Source organism: Cygnus olor, chromosome 13 (genome assembly GCF_009769625.2).
Source record: "Cygnus olor isolate bCygOlo1 chromosome 13, bCygOlo1.pri.v2, whole genome shotgun sequence".
Classification (NCBI taxonomy): Eukaryota; Metazoa; Chordata; class Aves; order Anseriformes; family Anatidae; genus Cygnus; species Cygnus olor.
In genome coordinates, this window is record NC_049181.1 from 20,696,427 (window position 1) to 20,709,604 (window position 13,178).

Here is a 13,178-nt window from a genome sequence, read left to right on the forward strand (position 1 = left end):
CATATTCTTTGCAGCACATTTTGCAGTCATTGAAGTTGTTTTAGGACTACATGGACAGAAAATTTTTAACAAGAAAAAATACAACCACATCTGTGCAAGGGCCTCAAGACAGAGGGAGATACATACCAACATGTATTTATGTTTCTGTTAAGTTAATGGATAAATAAACACTACTTTCACCGGACTATTAAACTACAATTAAAGCTATATTTTCCGGGATAACATATAGAGTCAATATAACTTGCATATAGAATGTCATTTCGAGTCCAGATCAGTAATGAACTGTATTTAACATACAAATGTACTTAAATAATAGGAAAAAAAAACAACAAAACAAAACAATGAAACAACAAATGATTGTGTTCGGTGTTTCAAGTTCAAGTGGATTATTGATGGCCTTTAAATCTCCTTTTTACTCATTAAAAAGTTGTTTGACGTTGTTAATTTTTAATTCCAGGAAGGGGAGTTATTAGGGGAGAAGGGGAATAATTCTAGGGCTAGTCTGTGAGCATGCCCTTTTCCCTTTTACATGAGTTTGTCCTTGTATGCCTGATAGACACAGTGTGATGGCAAGCGCTTGCTTCTTGACTCCTACATCATTTTGTAGTAATAGCCTGTATCCATCCATCTGTCTTGAGGACATCGGGCAAATTACAGGTTTGTTATATCTGGATGTTCTCTTTTTCATTCTTAAAGCAAGTTCTGTTGCCTTACTGATTAGTCCAGGGTCCTTAAAAGGAACCTGAGAGAAGTGATTAGTCATTGAATTTCAGCTGGATTTGGGCACTACCCCTTATATATTCCTCTGGAACTCCATTGCAATAAGGGATAGATGATGGAAGAATAGTGGGTGACAGGAACCAGACAGTTCATCCTTTCTGAGGTCACTGAAGAGCTGTGAGTCCCTGAGAAGTAAATAGCCTGGATTATCTGAGCAAAATGCAAAATAGTAGTTTTGAGTATAATCTATGCCATCTTATTATACAAAACCTACACTCTATAGATCTGTAACATAGACCATGCTCTGAGGATGGGTCATATGGAAGCACAACCTCATCTCATTGCATCTACCATTCAGCAGTGTGTCGGTATTTGCAATGAGGCAATACCTGGAACCCCTTCCTTTCAATCCTTACATCTCTGCTGGATTCCGAGGGAGGGTAAGAATGAGAAGTAAACAAAAAAATAAAAAAATTGCTTAGTTACTTGATTAGAAATAGCATTCCAGAATAGATTTTCAACATATTTAATTATAATTGTATTTTGGTACCAGAAGGATTCAAGTCATAACCTGATAACCTAACCTTGATTCAGCAAACTACTCAAGCTGATGTCAGCAATTAGAGGCTACTAGGATGTTTAAAAAAAAAAAAAAGTCCTTTTGCATGTTAAGAAAATGGTTTAATTATTCTGACTCCACATACCTATGTACCCTTTTTCGTAATTTTCTGCCTCTTTTAAGCAGCCTATAACTAGTCATGATATTGGTCCTTTTCAAGATGGCCTTTCATTCATAATTAAGAATTTCAGAAAGAAAAAGTGATTCTTAGGGAAAGTTTAACTTACCAGTAAATAAACCATTGTGCACCTTCTAAATCAGTGTTCTGTATCTAACTAGTAAGTATGTATCTGACAGAAAAATAAAATCTTATTAAGTAGAAGTTTGAATAAAAGTGAATAGGAAACGTTAAGAAGTGATGAAGATCTGTGCCATAAAATAATTGAATATGCCTTTATGTAAAGCTGATGGTGATGTTCGTGACTTTCATTAATATCTGATTTTTCGATCTTCCTACTAAGTTTTTTTTGTTTGTTTGCTTATTTATTTATTTGTTTAAGTTTAATAAGCGGCAATGGCAAGGACTTCTTGGAAAGTTAACCTCAGCCTCACCACTCTGTACCAGCTGGTGCCGCAGAGTCCCTGGGCAGTCATGCCCAAGTCACCTTCTCAATGCTGGAAGGCTGGGGCTGACGGCAGCCCTGCCTGCTTTCTCCGTCTGCACACAACCTCCAGACTTGCTCCAGCCTCTCAGGAATGTCTCCTAACAGTTTGCACTTGTGTGTACAACCAAGAGGCTTGGTATAATTTCACTGCTTGGAATAATTGAATAAACCATGTCTGCGTACTTAAGGAAGCCATTTGGAAAACACAGCCCATGGTGTACATCACTACAGCCCCCCTCAGCTCCTTTAGACATTCATGCATACTGGGACACTGCCTTTCCCCTCAAGTGAATGCTTTCCTTGAAGAGAAAACCCTCCACCTGATCTTGCTGCAAAAATCTAGTTTAACGTAGCGTGCATCTAGAGACTGAAAGTGCTGGTTGCTGTTGAATGGCTGGGTGTTTACTGGCTTTGCAGATGAACGTGTTAATTGTCTAAGTATTAGGGAGACTTGGGGGCACATGGGTAGAGTGTGGTAAAGGGACTGGATGGTCCTGGAAGTTGCTCACTGATGAATTCCCCCCAAATGTGTATTTGTCTTTTAGGCACTGCTTATTGAACTATTGTTAAATGTTAAACGCCTGCAGTCAGTAGGTATGAGATGCACACAGAACATCAGTTTTAAATGTAGTCAGAGTCCACTGCTGGCTGGAAGACTAAGCACTTTGACCATGGCTACTGCGTTTCGTGTTGAACTAATGAGGTACTTACAAATTAATCCCTATTAGAGCAAGCTGAATGAATCAGAACCCCTGCAGAGACTTGGCAATGACTCCACAAGAAGTGGAGCTGAGGTGGGAGGCGGGAGCCTCACCACCTGTCCTCGTGCACATGGACAGCCAGCTTGTCGAGGCAGGAAGAGGCTGGATCAGCTATAAGCATGTTTACTTTTTGTAGCATTTTCCTGGACTTGGAGAAATTTAATTCTCCCAAAGTAATATTTTAATTGCCGAAGTAGACACAGTGGTGCTCTTCCTAAGTGCTGATGCAGCATACAATAAAGCCTGTATGTCCTTCATGAGCAGCTGAGCTCATGTAGGATGTTCCTGTGGGGTCTTTCAGAGGATGAAGCTGATGCTCTGTTTAGCACTGACAAATCAGTTTTTAAATGCTCAATTGTTACCATGTTCTCATTCATATCATACGGCATGCATTTCTTTGTAAATGATTTTAAGTTGCATTTTAATATTACTAGGGATAGAAACATTTATTTTTCTGAAACACTTCAGTCTTCCTGCTTTCCTACCATATCTGATGGGCCTTCCACATATTGGGAACACCAATAAACATCCTCAGGTCTTAAATGAATATGCTGGCAATTGTTTCAGCAAAGGGAACGAGAATGAATTCAGACATAGGGTCTCAGGAAACCATCAACAACACGGGCCCTGAAAGTGGCCCAGCAAAAATCCAGCATCTGAGCCCCATTCCCCACCACCTCCTTGAGTATTAGTTACACTGGAGAGGTTAAAATCAGACCACTCTTTGCGTATTTATTTAGACATGTAATATTTGAAATGGAGCGAGCTTACGGAGAGCTCTAAGCACCCTAATGGATCATTAATAATTGCAGCATGGTTGTGAATCTCTCTATTTGTTATGGCTGCAGATAAGCTGAACCCATAAAAATTGAACTAGATTAAAAAAAAATAATCGCACAGCACAATCACAAACATGCCCTTCCCTGTGCAGAGTTGGAGGGGGGCGGTTAAGAACCTCAACAACTAAGCTTTGCTAATCACTCATGACTAATGGTGTTTCAAACATCATATTCACTGCATTTAAGCCAGGAGAGAAATGTCATGGATTCCTCTGAGGCTCGTTCTGTCTCTGCCTACCAGTGTGGGAAGACGGATTTAGGGAGGACATGCAGCACAGAGGCGCTGCCCACTCTGTTCAAAGCTGACCCCAGGGGGCTGCAAATCTCAAGACTCTTAAGAGGAGGGAAAAAAAAAAAGTAAATGGAAATATCCCTCTGTGTGGAGAAAGAAAAATGATAAGATGTTCCACCTCTGTAATCCAAAAGAAGGGATGGAATTCTTCTGCTTACAGACCTAAAGATGAGCCTTACTATCTTCAAAGACACGCACTAGAGGTAGCAAGAGATACCAGCTAGGCTTCTGCCCGTACGTGTTTTCTGGTTGTTCATGTCTGCAGGGCTGAAGAATTTCTTTGCTAGTGCATCACTTTCCAATAAGTGGGTCTGGGCTACGGTCACTCTGCAAGAGGTTTGTGCTACGGGGTGCCCCCCAGCATGCACCTATGTTCAGACTGAAGCAGAGGGACACCGTGCCAGCTGCTGACTGTCCAACTTCCATCAGGAGCCAGACCTCCAGGCACCCCAAAAGCACTGAATGCAGGCACACAGTGGCATCAAAGAGACCACGTTGGGGTGACAACTGACTCTGAGCAGTGTAGGACTCGTTTGGGCACTGTGAGGTCTCCAGGTGCCAGGACGGGGTGTCAGACAGAGCAACACATCACCTGCAGTGCCTGCTGGTAAAAGCTACCTTGAGAATGGAGTCCACTATACCCAGGGATATCAGGGTGTGTTGAGGGGCCACATCATGAGGGTCCTGTGCTTTTAACACTTATTTAGAAACAACAGGTGAAATTGGCACAGCAACAAACGACATCAAGGTATTACTGTGTATTAACTGGGTAACATAAAAAATGATTATGGTATTAAAACTGCAGTTGGCCTCGTCTGCTGTTAAGTACCTTCCTTGTCCAAAGGATGCCCACAGTTCCTCCCGAGATACTACTGTTGTCTTTGGCAAATGGAGAAAAGCAGCACACGTCTGCTTTTTCATCTCGTGCCTCCTGCTCGGGGTGCAGGGTGGCTGAAGCCTGGTAGCGCCACTGGTGTGACACCTCCTAGTGCCTTTCAGTGTTTGTACCTGGCCTTTGCTACTGCCTGAACCAGTGGCAAGGGGTGGGTGGAGGGCTTCTCCTGCCTGCTGTGCAGGGAATGCTGCCATCGACTGAGAGCATGAGGGAATGTTTTTGAGGAGTGGAATTAGTCTTCCTCTCAGCTACTACTCAAAAGCTGTCCACGTGGTCTTTTGCTTCTGCTTTGAGGGCTGTGGTGGCTGGGCAGCCTGTTCAGGACAGGGAGATGTGTAGGTGGCCTCGCTCTGACCAACAGTGGAGGCTGCATGCAGCTGGGGGACTGCCTTCCCTTTACACCCCTGCTTTGTTCCTTCACAGTGTTTTACATATTCTGAGGTTTTTATAAAGGCCTTTTTGTACCTGAGGAGAGTTTTAAAGGCTGTAAGGTCCGTCTGCTCTTCCCACTCCCAGAGCACTTGTAGTTACAATTAAGATACGTGTTAAACCTACTGCCAATTAGCCTCAGCGATGTGAAAAGCATCAGGCCCGGGGAGGGAAGCCTTTCCCTGGCTGCACACTGAAGGAAGAGCAGCAGCATAGTTTGAGAGGGGAAGAAGCAATAAAAGCCTGCAGAAAGAGGCTTACCCTGCAGAGGAGAGCAGCCCATTGTCTGGAGCTCAGCAGCGGCAGGCACAAAGCCCTGCGCACGCCTCTGCCTGCTCCTCAGTGCTGGCGGCAGGCAGGTCGTTAGCGGGTGGATCACGGGAGGAAAGCACTTGCCACGCTGCTGAGGTTTAAATAGTGATTCACTCGTGCAAATTGAGGAGAGGTTAACTGCTTTAACTACACAGAAGGCAGGTGGCTGTCTGATCAGTCCCCAGTCCTTGGGTGAGCTGCACTGAGATGCATCGGTATGGGCTGGCTTCCCTATTTCATCTCAGGATATTAGAAGGTGCATAAATCAATTTATGTATTAATAACATGGCTATTTAGCTTCCTCGACATGCGTGCACCTTAAATCTTAATGGGGAATACGGCTCATGTGTAAGTCAAGTTTTAGGCTTGCACAGCAGTGAGAAAAAGTGGCACCCTGGTTATGCAGAAGCGTGAGCTTGGTGATGACTGCAGTGAGGAACCACTTTTCACCAGGAATGTCTAAAATGAAAGAAATTACTGATCTGGAAACATAAGCATTTGGTAAACTTATTCTGATATTTCTAAGTCTCAGTTAGGAATGAAAAATACTCTTCTAAATAGAAATGTGCAGGAAAAAAGCTCTAACTACTTGCTTTGTTACTGTTAAAAGTTTCCACTGTGTTCTAGAAATTTCTCTGAGTTTGAAATTTCTCTTAGTTTTTGCGGTGTCCAGAGGCTGCGAGGACCTGGCTGCACTGCATCCTACTGGAAGCAAGAGTGACAGTTGCAAAGAACTGGCACACACTAAACGTTAATTACAGTTAATGAGGGTTTTGGCACTAAAACGCCATGCCATTCACTTCCTGTGACTGTGCTAACAGCGGTTTTAGAGAAGTGTTGCGTGCATGGGGCTATGCAAAAAAGGGCACGGCATTAAAAAAGGATTGGTAAGACTTCCCAGCAGCACCACACGGTGGTTACAAGCCCGTTGGGCCAGGAATATGCTGCATTTAACGTAGGAAACACTTGAGACAAATGCAATCTAAAAGATTGTGTTTGCTGCCACAGCTCGGTTCAGCTGCTGGATAACTGGTACCAAAACCAATCAGGCCCCTTTTATTCCCCCAGGTCTGTCTTCCACACATGCTAATAAAGGCATTTAAATCTAATCTCCCTATTGTCTTCCCAAAATGGAATCTGGAGGAGCCAAATATGACAGTCATTTTGCAGACAAGGCTCACAGGGGCATTAGGGGAAATGTACAGTTTTAGTTCCCTAATAGAGTTTTGAGCCCCTGAGAGATAAAGGACAGTCAGCACGTAAATGAAGCACTTGTTCCAAATAATTAGCACTTCTAGAGCATTTTTCATCTTCAAAGGGCTTTGTGCACATCCTTGTGAGTTGTGTACATAGCCCCCTCTCAACAGCTGGAGAAAGAGGCCATGGTGTTGACAAACAGGGCTGGGGAGGTCTGTGCTGAGTTCAGGGGCTGTTCCCCTGCTTACAGAAAGCCGGGTGGATCTCTGTGCAGCTCAGCAGGATGGGGAGCTAGCTCAGCAGTGCCAAGCTGCAAGCATTAACCTGGGCCTCCAGTCAAACCTCGAGGGACGCATCTGACCTTTGAATAATAGAGCCTGCAGTTAAGAGGCTGGGTAACCGAGCTCACAGTGTGCAGAGAGGAGCTGTTGGGGGCCAGGGAGGGAAATGTTCCTCAATTTTTCATTAATGAGAAAACACAGATGAAAACTCTGGGCCAGGATACAAAAGAACAGACCTTTTTGCGGGGAAAAATGACAATGGCAGGGGTGTTTTAAGGTATGGCAGATGGTGCCCGTGAGGCTGTACTTTGCTGGTGTGGGAAGGTCACAAGCGTGGCCAGGTCGAGGAGAAGTGGCTTGGGCTCAGTCTGATGCTATGGAGGCAGAGATTCCTGAGTGAGGCTCATCCCAAGCGGCTGTGGAAAAGGCAGCTGCTGCCAACCTGCTTATCCAAGCAAAGGCTGGGCTGAAATAGGAATATGGCTCAGGTCTGCGAGCCCTTAATACAGATGGATCCTGCATCATTCAGCAGCTGCACAGCCTAATCTTACTTGGCTCACGTCACGGAGGCAGTGGCCCGTATCGCACCTTTCATCCTCTGGCATAGATGGTCCCTGCGCCCTGGCTGTTAGCAGTAATTTCAGATTCCCTTTGTTAATTTTTATTTAAGTTTTTTTTTGGCGTATGATATGACTTTTCTTTTAAGCGAATAAACTGTTTCATTGCTTGTCACTTGCAAATATATCAAAAGAACCCAATTACAGCTAATACCCTTGATATTTCTTGAACCACACACTGGGAAACTGAGGATTTAAATTTTCATTGCAATGCAATTGTGCTCGAAACTAAACTAAACCTTCCCTTCAGAAGTTCTCAACATACTTGTGTACTCTAAGAGAGGTAACACTTTTCCCGAATCACAGAACTGAGGCACTGGATGTTCAAAAGACTTGCATAATGTCAAACCTCAATGCAACAGGAAAGTAAAGATACACCCCAGGATTCCAGACCCCTGTTTACTTTCATCGGGAGATTTCCCTCCCTCCCCTTAGTACAACACCACAAAACCATTGTTGCTTGTATAAAATCTTTTGAAGTCAAAAAGGCTACAAAGTATATAATAAGGGATTAGCACTGACTGCTCCAGAGGAAAAAAAAACTTTTTGAAAATCCTGCAACTACTTTTAAAAAAGACTGATTTGGAAAGAGTTACCTCACCACACATTTTGCAAGAGATGATGATATGATGTTATCACAGAGGAATTTTGAGGTGACTTTTAGAAACTACACTCAGCAAGGGAACAAAAGGAGGCAATGGAAACATCACTTCTGCTCAGATATTTTTAATAAAGGAAAGCTTGTTAAAAATAAACCGTAAAGATTGGGCGGAATCACAAATCACCTCATTAGCATTTGGGGGAAAAAAAAAAAAGCAAAGATGACATATCAGCTTGTAAAGTCTTTTCTGCAAAGCCAACTTTCTCCCCCTTCCATCTGGTTTATTTTATCAGCAGTCCAAAATTCGCATTTCCAAGGAAGTTTCTAAAATGGCAATTCCGGACTGTTTTTGCTGTTTTTGTTCTTACTAAAGAAAGCAATGTACACCCAATATAGAAATATAAAGAGGAATGTAATGATTTAGACTTTTTTTTTTTGTCTGACAGTTCATTTTAAAAGATAAATCCAGGGTTTAAACAGAAAAAGTTGTGGGTGATTTCAGGCTTGCATTGCTTCCTATCCTGAAAAGCAAGCATGGGGCTAACTGAGCCTTTAGTCAAACACAATCTGACATCAGTGATCCAGTGAGGCTCAGCATCGTAGGATCAGACCTTTAATAGCAGGGGCAGCCCTCATCACACACAGGACTGAGAAAGAAAAAGGAGACATCGCAAATAAAAAAACAGCATGTGATGGGCAAACTGGAAAATCTGCTGTAGATAAGGAACTTGAAATTTGCCCAATGCTACTTCTCAACATTTTGTGGATTCTGATTTGGAGAACAGTGACAAAATGTGACACTTTCCTACAAAGAAATGGTTAGGAAACCGTGCTATAAAAATAGCATTACAAAGAAATACCTAGAATTTTAAAAGTGGTATTCAAACATATGACCTTTATTTTACAGTTTATTAATTTTGAGCATAACTTTTTATAATAAAGAACATGAAAATGAAGGTTAAGAGAAACTTACCCCATAGACCAGTTCACCCACCATGCCATTCCATATCTTAGTCTCAGGGTCCCTAGCTCCATATTTCCCATCTCCAACAATTGACAGTTTGTATTTTATTCCAACATGTTTTGCTATTTCAGAAGCTAAGTCTACACAATATCCTTCATATCTCTCATTCCCTTCTAGTTGTTCATGGTTTTTCTTATACATTACATATGGTGATTCCTTTGAAACAAAAGTAAAGATCAAAAGTCTATGAATGTAAAATACAGCTTTAAAACACACAAAATGAGAGCTGTTATTATCCTTACTTTATACTACTGGCAAGTATTTACAATATTTCTCTACTTTGGTACAGAGATCAGGAAGACAGACTTTTGCAGGTTGAAAATCCTTGGCATGGTCCTACAGTCAGACATACTACAGATTTTATTCCTACTATGGACCCACTGAAGACAACAGGACTATTCAATTTTAACAGTTACATTATTGTCTGTAAGATTAGGCCTAATTTTTACGTTATTAGACAGTTGATTAGCATCACTGCAGTAATAATTCAGTTTTTAGTGTTTAAGGAACTGACATACCCAACACCTGCAGCATCAAAATAATTTGCTAAGGCCCCCATGGCCTAGAATGGGGCACTGATGGGGATATTTTCAAAGCAGCCTAAGGTAAGCTAGGCTAAAATCCTTGGCAGTGATTTTTGTCACTAAATTCCCTTAGCCTTCTTGGAAAATTCTGGCTGAAATGTTGATTATATCTCACTAAATTCATAGGAGTATAAAATACAGTGCTTCAGGAAACAGCATAAAATTGGCTCATGCTTAGTAGAATCGTAACAGGCATAAAAGTCACAAATAATGCTGCACAGAACACATTTGGTAGAGGCACTGGGACTGACACAGGTGCTGCTGTTTATGAGACACAGGAAGAGCAGTACTCCTTTGGAAGTGCATGGGTATAGATAGCTTTACTCCCAGTGCTAGAGCATTTCCAGTTCTCTACAGACTTCCTTGTGTCACCCTTCCTCAGTCCACAGGGGTTGAGTTTACAGAAGCTGTACCTGAGTGAGGGGTGCAAGATGTGACCCTAGAGCAGGAAGGCCAGACCCTGCAATAATCATTTACATACATGCATAACTTCACTTATGTGAGGCGTTTGACTGAGTTCAAGTGTCTGAGAAGCAGGGAAGCACACTGCTGAGCTCAGCGGGACTCCTGTGAGTGAAGTCACTGATATACATAGAAGCTTACACTGTCAAGCCCTCAGCACATATCTCGAAGATACCGAACTTTTCAGTCACTTGAAGTCATTTAGCATTCAACATTTGCCTCCTGGCAAGGTGTCTAACACATCTCAGGAGCCGTGCATCTTATTTCCTAAACACAAACACACTAAGAACATGAAACTTACCAAGATGGTAGTGACAACTATAGTTCTGTTCTCCACAGATGAAGTGTCATTAGAGGGCAGCTGATCTAATGATGGCACAAATCTTTCATATTCATTCCAATAACCAGCCTATAAAAAGGGAGATTGTTAATGTCATTACATATTTTTACACGGACTCTGGTGCATTAATTTATAACAAGAACTGTCAAAATATATGATTTTGTAACATTTATGCAGGGCTACATGAGCTTTAATAAATACAAGCTGAATATAAGTGAAAATACATACGAAATTCTCACTATCTATTCACATTGTTATGGTGCCTGTAGAATAAATTCCTCTCTATCCATGGCATAAGGATTAACTATAGACGAGAAAATAAACTCCATAGCACTTTGAGTAAAATTATTTGATTTTGAAATGTTTACCCATATTCTGCTGCAGTTCAGACAGTGCATACAGTACCTGTAGATGTGTCTGAACTAACTTTTCAGTAGATGCACAGCTGCTGTTAGCAATGCAGGCACAGTAGCTTAATCTTTGAGGTGGGTTACAAAACCCTCGGTGAGTATGAGGTGACTATTTGTCATCTGGCTTGTGCTGACCTTCATAGTGCTGTGGCTACGTTGCTATGCTATTACACTGGTTTTTATATTTCTGCACAATACAGCAGTAACACTTATGTCTGCACTGTAAACCTTGCTGAATGGCTGGGCCATGTCCAGAAGTATTTTGTTATCAAGTATGTGCAGAATTGTTTAAGGAGTCTCACTGGTGACTAAACAGGTTAGGTACCTATCATCAAGTGTCTATCATCAGGACTCATCTGTCTCATACACTCAGACTCATCTCTTGATACTCCTGAGAGCTTGCCTACCTAATTATTTTTGAAAATTTGCCCTAAATTGCTTTTATAACAGGGACCTAGCCAATCATGCCACTTAGGATCTATACTTTATTTAGGAGACAAGAACAAGTAGTGAAAATCCTAATTAAAACTCAAATTATTTTCTATTAATTTCAGAAAGTTTCTAAAATACTCTTACTCCAGCTTCCCTATTGCTCTGATGCCTCTTACGGAGAGGAAGGGAAAGATGGAGAGGAGTTTAGGAGATTGGGCTGAGCACAGGGACATGACAACAGGTAGCATGCTCAGCAGTGGAAAAGCTCCACGTGGCTTCTAATGGAAGAAGTGGTGCTGGAAGTTGAAATGGAAACCTATGAAGATATTAAGCAGGATGAGTGATTTGGTTCAGGAACAAAACAGAACAAGGTTCCTGGAGGACAGCAAGAAGGTAGGGATTCCTCTGGGTCCTGTTTTTACAGAGGCTGCATAGTATTTTTGAGTTCCATTAGTTTGTTGGAAATAAATATTTCTGAAGGTATGGAATTTAAATGCCTATCATGAAACTCACCTTCCTTGATCCAGCAGCCTTCATTTCATACACATCAATTGTGTAATTTGTTCTCCGCCCATAGGTGTCGAACTGGATGTTCCCTGTCATTCCTTGAACCTGCACCTTAAGGCAATAAACAGAAAAAAAACAACCAACAAAACGCTTTAATAACAGAATCACTCTATTTTTTTTCCTCTGTTACATTTTACAGGAACTCACTAGCTCTAGCACAATTTTTATCTATATGAGAGACTTGTAGCAGTTCTGACACAGTCAGTGGTATTCTTTGTAATAAAAAAGCCCCAATTCTCCGTTTCAGCTGTACATATTCTTTGTTAGTTAGTACTCAGCTGGTGACTCACTACTGCAGAGTGAGCTGCATTTAAGTGTAAGTGAAATTAGCCCTGCATGTATGTTAAATGTAAGAAAGACTGATTCTGCCATGCTTAGTCACACTGGGTTTGCTGATACAGAATGGAGTATCAGTGATGCACCTGCAACAATTCCATGCCATTAAACCCCTCACAGTATGGCACAGAGTGATTTGTGATATGGACCAGAATCTCATATCGTTGCTCATTCTGGGAAGTGCTTTATTTTAAGATCAGTCCCAGCGTAGGAGAAAGGAATGAATGTCTTCTCTGAATGAACACAGACAATTGTCTCTACTGCTTATGGAGCTTTGGTCTCAATCTGGATGGATGGGTATATAGACGGTAAGTCATTATCATTACCTATTCACATGAATCATTTTAAGGGGAAGTATGAAATACTTTGTTTCAAAGAAAAAATCTTTCTTATTTCCCTGTATGAAAGGGTAAGATATTTCCATTTATCACTTATCAACACTGACAAGCTGTCATCTTAGGCAAAGGGGTAACAGTCTGAAACTGCAGTAGGGGTAAATTATCTTTAATATTTAGCAAAATGCTGTAGAAGCTACAGAATGACTAATGGAAAATTGGTCAAAGGGAAACTGTGAAATCATGGTCCCTGGAGATGTTCAGGGCTGGTTACTGATCCGCTAATTATGGTTAAGAGATGGTGCAATCAGATTTGTTATGATGGATAGGGATGGACTCCATAAAACAGTCAAAATTCCTTGGACCCCAAATTATCCAGTGAGACAAATCAAGAATGACATTTAAGTAGTGTAGTAGTGTATTTTTTTTTTTTATTAGTAAGTGGATCTGAACCCTTTGTAAAACAGTTTATGATTTCAAGAGTTTGGAAGAATATGCAAGTTATTCCCATCTCCAAAAA

The 13,178-nt window shown here is 41.5% G+C and overlaps 1 protein-coding gene across 6 annotated transcripts in view; it reads right to left on the bottom strand.

Moving 5' to 3' along the window:
• GRIA3 (glutamate ionotropic receptor AMPA type subunit 3) overlaps nt 1-13,178 on the bottom strand; it is a 403,275-nt gene that overhangs the window by 41,839 nt on the left and 348,258 nt on the right. For all 6 annotated transcript variants that reach the window (XM_040572878.1, XM_040572877.1, XM_040572879.1 and 3 more), the window contains 3 exons: nt 11,934-12,038; nt 10,540-10,647; nt 9,142-9,348 (listed from right to left, as the gene is read on the bottom strand). In XM_040572878.1, the coding sequence (XP_040428812.1) occupies nt 9,142-9,348; nt 10,540-10,647; nt 11,934-12,038 (420 nt within the window). The remainder of the gene's footprint in view (nt 1-9,141; nt 9,349-10,539; nt 10,648-11,933; nt 12,039-13,178) is intronic.